At 35.8% G+C, this 16,867-nt stretch overlaps 1 protein-coding gene across 1 annotated transcript in view; it reads right to left on the bottom strand.

Moving 5' to 3' along the window:
- LOC150078292 (DALR anticodon-binding domain-containing protein 3-like) overlaps nucleotides 1-16,867 on the bottom strand; it is a 325,092-nt gene that overhangs the window by 115,761 nt on the left and 192,464 nt on the right. Inside the window, exons 10-12 of the mRNA XM_090385185.1 lie at nucleotides 16,328-16,404; nucleotides 15,881-15,985; nucleotides 6,479-6,552 (exon numbers count right to left, since the gene is read on the bottom strand). Of these exons, the coding sequence (XP_090241311.1) occupies nucleotides 6,479-6,552; nucleotides 15,881-15,985; nucleotides 16,328-16,404 (256 nt within the window). The remainder of the gene's footprint in view (nucleotides 1-6,478; nucleotides 6,553-15,880; nucleotides 15,986-16,327; nucleotides 16,405-16,867) is intronic.

Below are 16,867 nucleotides of genomic sequence, written 5' to 3'. Positions count from 1 at the left end.
GATTTGTTATTTGGTTTTTAGCAGCATTAGCAACTAAGGCCATATTGCTCCGGGATATGCAGTGGTCATTCTCTGACCTTTCCGCATCCTCCGTATTTGGTGGTGACGGGCTCGAACCCCGGTCTAATCAAGAAGTGTGTGCTACGCACTGCTGCTCCTTCCCACCTGGCTACGGAGACGCCTGCATTGCCAAAGAGGGAAAGAGAATGCCAGGTTTCAAGGTGTCGAAATATAGGGCCATGCTCTTGCTTGGGGCTAATGCAGCAGATTACAGATTAAAACCACTGCTTGTGTACCATTCTGGAAATCCCCGTGCATTTAAGGGCATCAATAAAGCCACCCTAACCATGCATTTCCGATCGAACCTGAGAGCATGGATAACAATATCTCTCTTTGAGGATTGGTTTAAATGCTGCTTCACTCCCGAGATTGAAAAGTATTGTAAAGACAACGATATTAATTTCAAGATTTTGCTTCTATTAGACTTTGCTCCTGGACATCGACACATCTAGATGATTTCAATTCGAATGTGAGAGTCATATTTCTACTGCCAAACATGACTTCACTCAACCAACCTATGGATCAGAGTGTTATTTCGAATTTAAAATCATACTATTTATGCACAACATTTTTTTTTTTTATGAACCCCCCAAACACGAGAGGTATTAGAACCTATAGTACTTAATACCGTGCTTGGGTTGGAGGTTGAGAAGACGGAAGAAGATATTTGTTGATATTAGACTTGAACTGCTGTAGACTATAATTTTCAGGAAATACATTCAAAGGTTGTTCCAGAAAACAGCAGTTGAATGAATAAACGAGGAAGATGAAAAGTTGGTTCTGTGAGTTTGAAGTTGGACAGTAAATGAATGTCCGCTGGTGACAGCACGTGTTCGGATGGTTTTGAAAGAGAGAGCTGGAATAACAGAAGCCAATTCAGAAGAACAGTGCCCTTGTAAGTATCTGTAGAAAAGGCATGCAGCAGAAACAGTACATCTATGAGACAGCGAGTGGAGAGACTCTGTTAGAGAGGAGTCATTAATTAACTTAACTGCCCTCTTCTGAATGGAATCTAGAAGCTTGAGAGAGGTTTTGGGGACACCACCCCAGATGTGGGAACAATATTCCATAGTAGGGCGGATTTGCGATTTTTACAGAGTGAACAGCTGTTTAGAAGAAAAGTAATGCCCAGAGCGAAAGAGAAAACTAAGTTTCTTAGATGCAGATGAAGCAATATTTGTAATATTCTTGTGCCAAGGGAGATTACAAATCAGGGTAATCCTCAAAAGAGATATATCATTTTGCCTAGAAATTGGAGTGTCACCAAAGATAAGCAGAGGAAGAGAAGAATCCTTTTTGCGAGGTATAAGACAAGACTGAGTTTTAGAAGGATTAAATCAACTAAATTGTCTTTGCCCCACTGGAGAATTACCTGGAGATCAGCATTTAAGGAATTGATCGCAGATATTTGAGAAGTTGAAGCTGATTGAGCAGGGCAAGCTTTCTCAAAATGGAAAGTGGGATGCAATGTGCTATCAGTGGCAAAACTATGGATAGGATTTTCAGTCAATGGAAGAAGGTCATTAATATACAAGAGGAAAAGAGTGGGGGAAAGAAATTAACCTTGGGGGACACCAGCATTAGTGGAGAAGTTAGAAGACAGAGACCCATCTACCATCATCTTCAGTGAGCGAACAGAGAGAAAACTGGATAACCAATATTTTTCAACTTCAAAGGACTTGGAACAAATTTCATAAAAACCCACACAATTGCAGTTATAGGTATTATTTGGCATAAGACCTTTATGCCAAACATGATCGAAAGCCTTTGAGATGTCAAGAGCAACTGCTTTTGTTTCACCAAACTTTTCCATTGAATTTGTCCATATATGGGTAACATAAGCAAGAATATCACCAGTGGATCGACACTGACGGAATCCATACTGGTGATCATTGATCAGAAGGAAGGTTTCTAGGTAGTTTAAGAGTTGGCGGTTAATTGATTTCTCCATTATTTTAGAAAGAGTAGAAGTAATTGCAATGGGACGATAATTGGATGGGAGCGACTTGTTACCCTTTTTAGGAACTGGCTGGATATGAGCAAATTTCCAAGCAGAAGGAAAAACACCTTTGGAATAAGAAAGTGAAAAAAGGCAGTAAAGAACAGGAGCACAGGTTTTGAGAACAAGTGGAGAAATACCATCAGGACCTGCAGCTTTCTTTGCATCGAGATTCATCAAATCCTTCTGACATCCTTTTAATGGTAGACCACAGGAGGCATCAAATGGAGTGTGTTGGAATGGTGGGAGGTATTTTACCAAGATCATTAACACATGAGTTGGAAGAAAAATGGGATGCTAGCAGGTCCGCTTTATCCTTGGCTGAAGTGACAACAGAACCATCTGGTTTTGACAGAGGTGGGAGCAGAGATGGGCAAAAGTTGCAGCCAATAGCTTTGTCAAGAGACCAGAATGCTCGGCAACCATTAGGGCAAGAAGCAAGTTTTCTACTCTTAGCCTGTTCAAATTCTAGTTTGGACTGATTAATGATCGCTTTACAATTGTTGCGAGCTTTGGTGTAGGCAGAAAATGAAACTGAAGAATTGGAAACAAGCCAATTACGATATGCAATGTTCTTCTCTTGAACAGCCTTAGCACATTTATTGGAAAACCATGGTTTAGAGCAGGGGTCCCCAACCTTTTTCATCGGAGGGCCACATAAGAAATTCATAACAAATGGTGGGCCGGAGTTGGTGCAATTTTGATGACTAAAAACACTGTAAACCAAAAAACGCAATTTTAGCGACTTCACCAGGTCAAACGGGGTGTACAAGATAGAATAACTATAAAAAATTATAAACAAGGGATATTTATTGTAAATAAAGACATAGTCCTATTAAAAATCACAATTTTTATTATTATAATCACATTTGATATTACAGAAATAGCAAATCAATGAGATGTTTGTAGTTTGATTTAGCAATAATTGAAATGTTAGGTTTAATAGTAGAAGTTTCCAATCTTAAAACGTCTTGCAAATGGTCATCTGTCATTCTTGATCGATGTTTGGATTTTAAATATTTCATTTTTGAATATGTTTGTTCACATAGGTAAGTGCTACCAAAAATATAAATTATTCTTTTTGCTAATTTTTTTAATTCTGGAAATTCATTTTCTGTCAAAGTTTTATAAAAGTTAATTAATGTTTCATTTTTCAATAATGTTTTCAGGTTATTGTTACTTTGAAGATCTATGATTTCTAATTGTAGATCTTTATCTATTTGCGAAACATTTACATCAAATGGATTCTGAAATAATGTAAATAATTTTCTATTGTTTTCGAAATCAACAAATGCTTCCATCAATAATTCAAGATTTCGGACAAAATTGTCGGTAGAAAAATCACAATTGGGCATATTATTATATAAACTTTCACAACACAAAAAATGGGAAAAATTATTTTGTTCAATTTGATTTTTAAATAATTCTAATTTTGTCTGAAATGCTTTAATATTGTAGAACAAGTCATTTACAAGTAGATCGCGACTTTGAAGTTTTTTATTCAATGTATTCAAATGTTCACAAATATCTGTTAAAAATGCAAATTCCCATAACCATTTAGGGACTGTTAATTCTGGGACTGGTTTTAATTTTTCGTTCATGAATATGTCTATTTCGGTTCTGAGTTGAAAAAATCTTTTTAACACATTACCGCGACTCAACCATCGCGCCTCCGTATGATACAACAAATCACCATATTCGCTTTCGATTTCCTCCAAGAAAATTTTAGACTGACAATGGTTCAGGCCATTTTTGCGTATAAAATTCACAATGCTAATTATAGTTGATATGGATTGAGTTCGAAGACAAAAATTTACCGCACAACGATTGCTGGTGAATAACACAATGAAATTGCATAGGTCTTTCGATGTTTTTTGAATCAAAATATTTATTAACATGGCCGATGAAACCAATATTTTTTCCAACCATATTCTTTACACCATCAGTTGTAATTGCTGTCAACAATTCCCAATCAAGCTGCAGGTCTTCAAACACTTTTGATACGCTATAAAATATGTTTTCACCAGAGGTTCCATTCTTCAAGCTTTCAAGTGCAGCCAGTTCTTCTGTGACTTCAAAATTTTGATTTATACCGCGTACGTAAATGAGTAACTGTGCTGTGTTGGTAATATCTTCACTTTCATGAATTGCAATCGAAAAATTTATAAAATTTGTAACTTTTTGTTTCAGCTGATCTTTAACATTAGCAGACAAGTCTTCAATTCTTCTTGCTAAAGTCGAAGTGCTTAACTTGATCAGGGTATATTTCTTCTGCAATTGATAGGCACACTCTTTTCACAAACTCGCCATCAGTAAAAGCCCGCCCTTCTTCAGCAATAATTTGAGACGCTCGCAAACTAGGTCTAATTAAATTTAAATTCTGATTAGTGAAACATGTCATCTGTTGTCGTTGCCTCTTGAAATCAAAGCTCAGCTCTTGTAATTTCTTATTTCGCAACTCTCCTTGAAGTTTATCGTAAGTTGAGGCATGTTTTGTCATATAATGCCGTTTCAAATTATATTCTTTCAACACAGAAACTGCTTCCTTCCATATAAGGCAGGTACATCAGTTATTGTCCCTTATAAAAAAATAATTAATCGAAGTACATTGAAGATACGACATTCGGAATCAATTTTTCTTTTCCTTGACATCTTGATTCGCTAAAATTAAAATTAAAAATTCAAAGTTAAATAAAATTAAAAATAATATGCATTTATACAAATAGCACTAATAAATTGTTGCACATGATAATCGGTGCAGCGGCCCGACGATTACGGTCTGAATGAGAATAGCTGACCAGGAGAAAGATTAATACACGTACTCGTCTTTACATTGCAAATTGCAAAGAACACATTGCATACAATTCTTTCACTAATACTTACTTGATTAATATTTAGATTAGTGTTTAGCAATTGTTTTATCAGTCGCTTATTTTAACTTTACTATTTCACTTTTTGACAACTCGTGTTCGCCGAAAATACTCGAGGCTATAAACTTATAGCCTTGGGCACTCGCACTGTTGGGATTTCCGACATCGCAAGAAACACTGCTGCCAAGTGGAAGCACACAGAGTTGCAACAATGTTACAAAATTATATTTGGACGCATTTACAATTTAAAATAGTAAAAAGATAAGCGATCAATAACAAAGAACTCGGCACACACAAATCGCAAGTAACACGATACGCACAAGTGAGAACGGAGTAACAAGTTAGAAAGCTTTAAAAATAGGAATGAAAAGAAGATTCTGAAAATTAACTTTTTTATATGATTGAAGATTTTCATGGAAGTAAACACATTTCACCATAATAAACCACAGAATTCCCGTTGTCGGTATTATCACAAATTTAATAAGATTGAGTTTACTATACGTTTATGATAGATTGCACTAACAGAAAAGCCCAACAAACAGGTTACTGCTAATTGTTTTATGGTTGTCACCTCCAGAAATCTGACAGAACCATGGGGTATGGTCGGAGACAATTGTAGTGTAATCTCCAGTGCTGTGGTCTCTTGCCCCGATTAAACGGCATGTTGTCCCAATTAAGCGAAGGCTATTTTCTCGATTGGGTTCTGTTTATTTTCTCGATTGGGTTCTGTTTTTTAAGATTTGTCCCAAATAAACGGCTGCCCCAATTAACCATTGGCCCAAATAACCGGAATCAACAGTACTTAAAATTCATTGCAATCAACTTGTTGGCCACCCCTGCTCTATACTGTAGTGGAAAAAATAACTATTACCCTATAGCTAAGCTTCAGAATAGTGAAAATATTAAATATACTAGCCCATAATTCTGCCAATTTCATTCTTCAATCCACTTATAATTCCACATGTTTTACCTATTTAGATTTTCCTAATCAAGCCTAAACAATTCCTTTTACCATCTATGGCAAAACAAAAGTAAAGAAAGAACTTTTAAAAAAATTCAATTATCTTGCATACTATTTGAACATCATATACACATACTCACGCTTTTTTTTATGACAGTAATATCTGTTTGGCCCAAAAAAGAAAATAAACAATGAGAAAAGTGCTCATAATGAAAGTCTTGTTAATTTCATTATACTCATCATAGAATTTTTTTTCATATAATCAGAATTTGTTACAATAAGCTTATGTGCATTTATTAAAAACCATTACAGTAATGTTCATGCAATAAATAATACATTTTTATAATATATTTTTTAATTTCATTTCATTACCATCTGAAGATGGTCCAAATGCAGCAAACACAACAGAGAAATTGAAAATGTTCAAAATTTTATTATCCAAAATCTTGCAAGGAATATGATCTTGATCACTGCTAAATTAGATGTAAATAATTTTGAATCTAAATTCCATAAAACCAACACAGAGGCATTTGTATATAGATATAAAAATGCACATAAATAATTTACATATATAAATCAGTCACAAACCTCAAATACTCATCAGCTGTGATTGATGTGTTTGCAGAGCCATGAATGTGCACAGGTTCGTGAATTATATATTTCTGCAAGAAAGCCATAATTCCAATATTCAAATATATATATATTTTTTACAATAAATAAAGTAAATAATATGACATATATTTTGTATCTTAATCAAAGTCTGGACATCCTTCCATATTTTAAAGTATATTTCTTTTCATTGTTCATGTTAATTGTTTCACCTTTTTCAAATTAATTAAAGTGAAGGATGTTAGATTCCAATAATATTACTATTAAGAAATATTTACAGTGCCCAACATATTTAAGTCCCCAACATACACAAGAGATATGTTTCAGAACTTCTTACATAAGTCGAGTTTTATGTAACTCGGGAATGACTAATAAAATATTGCTACTATATCCCTGATATGCTAAAATTACAAAAACCACATAATATCCTCAAAAGAATGAAGAAAAACAGTTATATTTTTTCAATTAATTAGTTATATATTTTTATATATATATATATATATATATATATATATATATATTAGTTATATATTTTTTTTTATTAGTTTATATATATGTATATACAGGGTGTCTCAAAAATACATGGCATAACATGTATTATCAGGGGTGAGTTCCTCGTATGTAGACAATAAAAATATTTTATATCAACATAGTTCCGGGAATGCTTGGTTCCCGAGTTATTAACTGGAATGTCTTATCACCCACAGGTGATTTCCTTCGTCACAAGGTACTGACAGAATCTGATGGTTTTCCTTTCCAACCATGTACTGAAATTGGGATCTAGTAGATATGCACTTTATGTACGGTTTGGCGGACGGCAATGCTCTGGAGGCTTGTCGTTTGTACCACGAAAGGTTCCCAGAATGACGATGTCCGGACAGGAAAACGTTTGAATGTATCCATTGCCGCCTTTGTGAACATGGGACCTTTACACCTCGTGCTGCTGACAGAGGACAACCAAGATCTACGACTCTTGAAGTAGAGGAGGAGATTTTGGATGTTGTGCATGCCACTCCTGGAATCAGCACACGCAGAATAGCAATGCAACTGGCTGTTCAATGTTTGACTATTTGGAGAGTGTTGCAAGAAAACCAACTGTATTCTTACCATCTGCAACAGGTACAAGCCTCGTCACCAGCAAATTAATCTGCGCGAGTAATGTTCTGCTAGTGGTTCTTGCAGCAGTGTGGTACAACTCCTCACTTTCCTGCCTTAGTGATATTCACAGATGAAGCACAGTTCACTTGAGACGGAATCCAAAACTTTCACAATCAGCATGTATGGGCTGAGGAAAACCCACATGCAATTCTTCCATCACATCATCAACAGCGGTTCAGCCTCAACATCTGGGAGGGTGTTTTTGGTGATGTTATTTGGGCCCCATGTACTTCCAAACAAACTCAAAGGGCAGGGGTACAGAAACTTTCTGGAAAACAACATGCCTGATTTCTTGGATGACACACCACTGATCATTCATCAACAAGCACACTTCATGCACGATGGTGCTCCCGCACATTTCGGCCACCTAGCCCACAATTACCTGAATCGAAGGTTTCCTGGTCAGTGGATAGGTAGAGGTGGACCAACTGTCTGGCCTCCACGCTCAACTGATTTAACCCACTAATTTCTTCTTGTGGGGCCATTTAAAGTCATTAGTGTAATCGACTCTGGTAGCTGATGTAGAAACTCTCCGCAATCGAATTGTGGCAGGTTGTGAGACAATACGAAACATGCCGAGAATTTGGTATCGTCTTCACGAGTCCATGAGACGTCGATGTGAGGCCTATATTCAGGCAGAAGGTGGACATTTTGAACAATTACTATAAGGTGATGTGAAGTGTCATAGACAGACCTTCAAAACTCGGAAACCAAGCATTTCCGGAACTATGTTGATATAAAATATTTTTATTGTCTACATATGAGGAACTCATTCCTGAAGTTATGCTGTGTATTTTTGAGACACTGTATATGCTGTGTATTTTTGAGACAATCCCAGGGGCTCACATCTGGTGAGTATGGGCTTGGCACACCTAGGGTCCTGAACTGGATATCATCATTCTTCTCTTTCTTGGTGATTCCTTTCTACTTCTGACTCTCTCTCTCTCTCTCTCTCTCTCTCTCTCTCTCTCTCAGGGTAACTCGGGAATTTTTTTTTGCTGGTGCAGCATAAGCCTTAGGCTGCCTTGCACCGTATGGCTTATAAATATACAGGGTGTCTCAAAATATTTATATATATATATTAGTTATATATTTTTTTAATTAGTTCAATTAAAAATTTTATCTGGGGAGAGTGGTGAAGTAGGCAGAGTGGCACATAAGAAAAGAAAACGCATGTTATTGTACTGTAAAAACTATTTCATAGTCTTGGTTATTATAGTTGAATTCATTGGTGCTGATCCCTTCACCACTTTTTGTATTCTGTCTTTGTCCTTTATTATTGTGTTCACTGTTGACACTGACAAATCTAAATTCTGCACAATACTTGTTAATGTTTGACCATTTTCGTGCATCCTCATTATTTTAATTTTCTGATCCAAATCAACACTTTCCTTTTCTTGGTGGATTTACTAGTACTAGTACTGCTGTCACTTATTCTCTTAGTCAGCACTATGATAACAGTCAAACTTTCTGTAACGAACTTCACAGGGTTAAGGCAGAAACACACTATTATCCCCTCACATGAGCTCACATTTTACTAAAGCACATTCTGGGAGGTCACGACCATAAAACAATAAAAACAATTTGCACTTTCCAGATTATTGGGCTTTTCTGTTAATGCAATTCATGATAAGTTGGTAGTAAACTTGATCTTATTGCATTTTCGATGATACTGATAGCTGCAATTCTGTGGGTTTTTTACGTTATTATGGTGAAATGTGTCCTCTTCACTGAAATCTTCAGTCATATAAAAAAAAAACATAAACAAATTTTCAGAATATTCTCTTCATTCCTATTTGTTAAGCTTTGTAAACATGTTACTCACTTGGCTGTGTTTGTCATTATTGACTGCTTTTTTTTTTAATGTTTTAAATTTTACAATCCTAAAAAAAAAAAAAAAAACTGAATGAAAAAAGATTTACATAAGTCCGAAGTTACATAACTTGAGCTTACGTAAGTCTGGGACTTATTGTGGTTATATGCAATATAAAAGGTTTAAGATCCAACTTTACCGGCATGCTTCAGAAAACAAGTGCTTCATAAAAATGAACTTTTTTTTGAAATGGAGATGGTAGCTATTCCATATGAATCTAATAAAGATAAACCAGTTCATGGTTTATCTTTATAAGAACCATTAACGAAAGAAGTATTGCAATACAAAATCATTAAAAGATAATTACTGACGTTTGTTTGTTATTTAGTTTTTAGGAGCATTAGCAACTAAGGCCATATTGCTCTGGGATATGCGGTGGTCATTCCCTGATCTTTCCGTATCCTCAGTATTTGGTGGTGACGGGCTCGAACCCCGGTCTAAATAATTACTTTTATTGGCATGCAATAATCGCCAGATTTCAAACACTACAAACAATAATGATAAGAGGTATAAAACTTAAACTATCACTACCATCGACCACAAGAGTTCACGGATTATCAGATACAGATGCACCCATTATAGTTCAAGCACTGAGCAAAATATCTGAAGGATCTCTGAAATTATAATGAAACATTTTAAAGTAATCTGAGGTCATTTTACCATGTCTCAGTGCTGCACGTGTCATTGGAGTGTACAACACCTAATTTCTATTTCTGGGCTATATTAAATCAGCATTACTAAGGGGACACACCCACATGTGAGCTAGTATATGGGATCACTTGGATTACTAATAAGCTGTCTAGATTGTTGGAAGATTCTTTTAAGAGACTTTCAGGATATATTTTTAGAGCATCCTCTACATCATGATCTGATCTATATTTATGAATATAGTAAGAACAACGCCATTCTGTATGCCAAATAATTAATTCATTGTAAAATAAAGCTAACTGTTTATAGGAGCACACAAATTTGTAAATTAATTTTCATGAAACCTATAGAATAAAAATTAATACAGGCAATTTTGGAATTAACTGGATGTACAGTATGATCTATCCTTTACATCTTTCATCCATGGCAAAGGGTTAAATTCTACAATAAAAACTTGCACAAATGCTGAGTTTTTCTCTAATAATTCAAAAAAGGATTCTTTAAATGCTCTTTTGATATAATAAATACCAACAGAACATTTAAGGTCATTCAATGAGTCCAGGAAATTCCTAGCCATCTACAGGCTTAAATAAAACTACCCAAATTAGGTACTATAGCAGAGTTTATAGTAGATTAGTGAGTTTCTGGCTAGGGGCCACTTTTTAATAAATAATGAAAAAATGTGCAGTCAGATGTGTTCTTTGAGCAAGGCAGAGAGGCTGGAAGCACAGCTCATGGGGTTTTGTCAATGATATACAGGAATTTTTCTAGCAGGAATAAGAAGGTGATTATCCCATTGTACAAGACAATGGTTAGGCTACATCTTGAATACAGGTCTGGAGGCCTCGTTTTCAGAAGGATGTGGATCTGCTGGAATGAATTCAGAGAAAGGGAATGAGATTTGTGAGAAGAACAAAAGGGTGATTTTACCAAGAAAGGCATCAGCTCTGCAAATTGCAGTGCCTGGTGATAAGCACCTACAAGATGATCTGAGTGAAATGTTTAAGGCTTTGAATGGATTGAGAAACTTAGTTAAGGGTGATATTGTTGTACACGTTGGCACTAATGATATTATGAGTAGGAGACCGGCAGAATTACTTAACAAGTACAGGTCAATGTTGAAAAAAAGCTGTGAGTTAGGGTTGAATTTGAAAGTATCTGCAATTCTGCCCAGACACAATAGGAGGGAGTATATGATGAGAGCCTTGTCGATCAATTCACCCCTGGAGAGATTGTGCAAGGCTTAAGGAGTAGAATTTTTCTCAGCCTGGTCTGTGCTTCTTAACAGGAGAGACTGCTTCTACAGGAATGGGATACACTTAAATAGAAAGGGTGCAAGAATATTTGCTGATGCTATCGAAGCAGAGTCAGAACGGAAAACTGCTAGCTTGGGGGGTTACATGGACTAATAGATTAACAGTAACTACTGGAAGAGGTGAAAGTGATTCTTGCACTGCTTCTATTGAAATGCAATTGAGCAGCAGCCTGGAAAGCAAGGCAATCGGGATTTCCAGGACTGCTGAGAGTCATAGTGGAAGAAGTAAATACGTGGGCTGTGTTAGGGTAACTAAGAGTAAAAACAGGTGCATGTATACTTGCATGTACACCAGTGCTAGGAGTATAGTTAATAAATTTGATGAACTTCAAGTGCTAGTCAAGACATCAAAGGCAGATATTGATGGGATATCAGACATGTAGTGTCACACAGCTATATAAGGAATGCAGAAAAGGAATTGGGGAGTACAATGTGTACTGGAAGGATAGACAGAATAGGACAGGAGGAGGGGTTATGCTATTAGTTAAGAAACACATAAAATCCAAGGAAGTACAACCAGTCTACATGGCTGGACAGTGCAGTGTTCAGTCAGTTTGCTGTGACATAAGCATTAGGAAAGCAAAATTGAAAGTAGGAGTGTGTTATAGGCCTAATGACTCTGATGAGTATAATAAACAACTGAACAGGGAAATAGAGTGGGCCAGTATCTCATAGTGTCTTATAATGGGGGATTTTAACTTCCCAGAGATTGACTGGAATTTGTGGGTTGGTCACTCACACTAGCAAGACTTTTGTGGATTTATTGGATGATTGTTTTCTACAGCAGCATGTTCGTGAGGTAACTAGAGGGAGTAATACTCTTGGTCTGATTATCAGCAGTGATTCTTCATGCATTAAGAATCTGCAGATAAAGGAAACACTAGGTAGCAGTGATCATAGTGTGCTGAAGTGGGATTTCCTCAAAGAGGTAATTACCATCAAGTGTAAAGGGAAGGGTTTCTGCTTTCGTAAAGGGACTACGGAGGTCCGAGACAGTATTTAAATTCTATAAGGTGGGACCAACTGATGATGTTACCAACAGCAAAGTCAAAATGGAAAGCATAAAAAGAATTAATCTTGGAAGCTACTAGGCTTTACACACCAACTAAGAACTTTACATACCAACTAATATTGTTCAAGCTTTAGGCCTAAATGGATGTCAGATGAACTAACGAGACATGTGACAGAGAAGAAAAAATTGTAGGATACATATAAATTAATGGGTGACATGGAAGCCTATGATAGATATAAGCTGGTCTGTAAACAAGTCACAAAAGAGGTTAGGCAGGCACAGGCAGATTACGAGAAATCTTCGGCAAAGGATGCAAAGAAAACCAGCAAAGAGTTCTTTACGTATGTAAACTCTAGAAGGAAAGAGATGAATCAGATTGGTCCACTGAATATCGATGGTTTAACTGTTGATGATCCTGTTCAGGTGGCTAACAAACGAAATGAGTATTTTGCATCTATATTCACACATCAGGAGTTATTCAGGGTGAGCAATGCCAGAGGTGAACTAAACTCTGGCAGTGAGCTAGAAGATTTTGTAATAACTGAGAGAAAAGTGGAGGAGAAATTGTTGAAGATAAACATAAGAAAGGCACCTGGGGTGCATGGGATCTATCCAGTTATATTAAAGGAAGTAAACAAATCCTTTGCCATAATAATGAGAGCATCCTTAGACTCAGGGGAGATACCCATAGATTGGAAATGTGCAAATGTGACCCCAATTCACAAAGAAGGATCAAAGGGCGACACAAGTAATTACAGACCTGTTAGTTTAACTTCTGTTCCAGGGAAATTAATGAAGGCACTAGTTAAAGAAGCACTGCAGGAGCATCTAGACAAGACTTCAATTATAGCTTGGACACAGCATGGGTTTGTTAACGGGAAGTCTTCTCTGACCAATTTGATTGGATACTATGATATGGTCACAAAGCAACTGGATGCAGGGATTTACTCTGATATCATATATTTGGATCTTAGAAAGGCTTTTGATACTGTTGCACATGGAAGACTGCTGCACAAATTGGAGCAGTGCGGCACTGGAGGCAAATTACTGCTATGGATAAAGGGATGGTTGAGTGGGAAAAGACAGAGAGTGGTAATCAATGGACACTGTTCTTCGTGGACTAATGTTATTAGTGGAGTCCCTCAGGGTTCAGTGTTGGGTTCATTGTTGATTTCTGTATTTATAAATTATACTGATGATGGTAAATCAGGCTTAATATCCAAGTTTGAAGGCAATATGAAGGTTGGCAGAGTTGTTAATGATACTAATGACAGTACGCTGCTGCAACAGGATCTAGAAAAGTTGAGCAGATGGGCTGAGTGGTGGGAAATGAAGTTTAATATTGACAAATGTAAAGTACTACATATGGGAAGCAGTAAACTCAGAGTAATGTATCAACTCTGTGTAGTACCACAGAGTTGATACGCTACTCTGGTGGTAGAGAATGAAACGGTATATTACGGTGGTAGAGAATGAAAAGGACCTGGGGTAATTGTGCAGGCAGATATGAAGTTTTTTGAGCAGTGCAGATGGTCTGCAAGAGTAGCTCATGGTGTCTTGTCAATGATATACAGGAATTTTTCTATCAGGGATAAGGAAGTGATTATCCCCTTGTACAAGGCAATGGTCAGGCCACACAGTATTGTACACAGGTCTGGAGGCCTCATTTTAAGAAGGATGTAGAGCTGTTGGAACGAGTACAGAGAAAGGCAACAAGATTAGTGAATGGAACAAAGGGTGCTCTTACAAAGGAAGGCTTAAGTTTTGCAGATTACCGTGTTTGGAGACTAGGCGCCTGTGAGGTGATCTGATTGAGGTGTATAAAGCCTTGAATGGTTTGAGCATGCTCAATGCTGATGGGATTCTTCCTCTTGCTCAGAATAATCACCTGAGAAGGCATAAATTCATATAGAGGAAAGACAGTTGTAGGATAGATTTGCAGAAGTTTGCCTTTAGCCTGCAGGTAGTTGATTGGTGGAACAGACTTCCATCTCTTGTTATGGAAGTTGATAGCCTAAATAAATTTAAGTCTGAGGTGGACAGGTATTTGGAATGGACGGAGGGGTGAAATTTGAGCGGTTTTTTTTTTTTTTTTTGGCTGACACTGCATAAGCTTGCTTTCTTGCATCGTATGCCTCTACTAATGCTAATGCTATATTATAACATTACTAATGAGATTACTTAGCTGAATCCTTAATCAAAGATCCCATCTTTTTTTATGCCACAGAAGTAAGACTTAAAGGGTTTTGGTTTCCCAGATTACTCAGCACCCCCTTTTATAAAGGAGAGGAATTTGCACATTTCTGCTCTTTCTGAAACTTTACCTGAGTTTAACAATGCCTCCATTATTATAAATAACAGTTTAGACTTCTGCTGATGCTATTTGTTATTTGGGTTTTTTTTAATAGCACTAGCAACTAAGGCCATATTGCTCCGGGTATATGTGGTGGTCATTCCCTTACTTTTCCACATCCTCCATATTTGGTGGTCATGGGCTTGAATCCCGGTCTAATCAAGAAGCGTGTGCTATGCACTGCTGCTCCTACCCACTTAGCTACTGAGGCACCCCTCTGCTGATGCTTGTTGAAGTATAACCAGATTGGTAACATCAGTTCCTCATTACAATTCATTTAAATGTTGGATTATTTTTAAGTGAATTAAATAACCAACCCACTGATAAGCAGTCTTCTACTCTTTAAAAGTATATACTTATGTGAACAGAACTGAAGAACAGGCTCAACTAATTTTTCTATTTTGGTTTAATAATAGCTCACTAATCATGAAATAATAGCATTATAGTATCCATCTTACTAACAGATCTCACATCACACAATTTTTTATCCTTTTCTAAGGATAAAACAATTGCAGAAAGGTTATCATTTCAAAGATTCTAAATTCCAACTGCTGAGATGATAACACTATTAACTACAACTTTATAATTTTTGGAAAAAATGTATTGCTGTTCAAGGACACCAATTTGAAGGAAATGCTGTTTAAAGGTATGCTTCATTAGAAAAACTTATTAAATGTACTATATATGAGTATATTCAAATGTATTCATTTTTACAATTTTTACAATTCAAACAAATTACAATTACTGTAATATGTTTGAATTACATAATCACTGCATACATTAGCCAGAAATAAGTTAATTTTATTTCTACTGGCCGAAATTAAAAGAAAAAAAGAGCATCAGAAGAGCACATCCAATTATAAAACACACTGAATAATGTATGTGCAACTGTCTGTTTGGTGAAAATTTTATTTGATGTCTAGTATAATTTGGACATGCTAATTTCTTTGATTTGCTTTTTATAACACTTGAGTTTTATATGTTCTAATTTTAATTACATCACAATTTAAAAAATTTCTAACCTGATTTCTGCAAGATGTATCTGACAACATATTCCATACTATACCAATCTGTTGCCATAAAAATCCTTTCTGATGAGGAACTATATAAAGGACACAAGAAATAGTCTGTAATAAAATATAAAATATACAATTGATACTGAAGACAAGAAATTCCATCACAGTAATTTTTTATATGATTAACTAATCTTTGGAGCAAATTTGTGAAAGAAATCCTTGCTCAATTAATTTTTGATATTAAAATACTTAATTAATTTTTGATATTAAAATACTTGCGCAATTAATTTATGATATTGCTCAATTAATTTTTGATATTAAAATACTTGCTCAATTGATTTTTGATATTAAAATACTTGCTCAATTAATTTTGAATATTAAAATATTTGCATAATGCAAATTTCTCATAACCAGTTATCATATACAAAAATCATATTAAGGTAAAAGGGCTACCTCTGGTATACCAGAAACTATATGCTGCATCCAAGCTGCTTTCTTGAAGCACTCTGTCCATATGCTTGCTTTCTTAACTGCAAAAAAATTTAAGATACAAATTTCAGTTATATAAGTGAAAATAATTGAACTTTAGAATGCTAATCAATCTTTATGCTACCGTCAATTTTGGAAAATAACATAGAAAATATAAAAAAATATACTAAAAAAGTTAAAGCTCAATCTAATCCAGCAACAGTCAACTTATGTATGCTCTGTAAACACTTTATTAAAATAAAAGATGATTATTAGTATTAATATAAGCCATATGTTGCAAAAAAGCTGCACCAGCTTCTTTGCTGCACCACAAGCTTTTTCTGCACCAGCCAAAAAAAAAAGTAGATAAGAAAATACAAATTATGCAATTCCCTGCTCATGTATGTAACTATCCAGTTGACCTTTGAATTTCTTCAAACTGTCAGTCTCAAGTACCTCCAGAGGCAACTTGTTCCAGTAATCAACTAAAAGAAAACTTCTTACAATCTAGTGTAAACCTCTTCT

The sequence above is a fragment of the Mastigoproctus giganteus genome, chromosome 11 (genome assembly GCF_048544385.1).
Source record: "Mastigoproctus giganteus isolate SK-2022 chromosome 11, ASM4854438v1, whole genome shotgun sequence".
In the NCBI taxonomy this organism is placed as follows: Eukaryota; Metazoa; Arthropoda; class Arachnida; order Uropygi; family Thelyphonidae; genus Mastigoproctus; species Mastigoproctus giganteus.
This window is presented reverse-complemented; position numbering and strand designations above follow the sequence as displayed.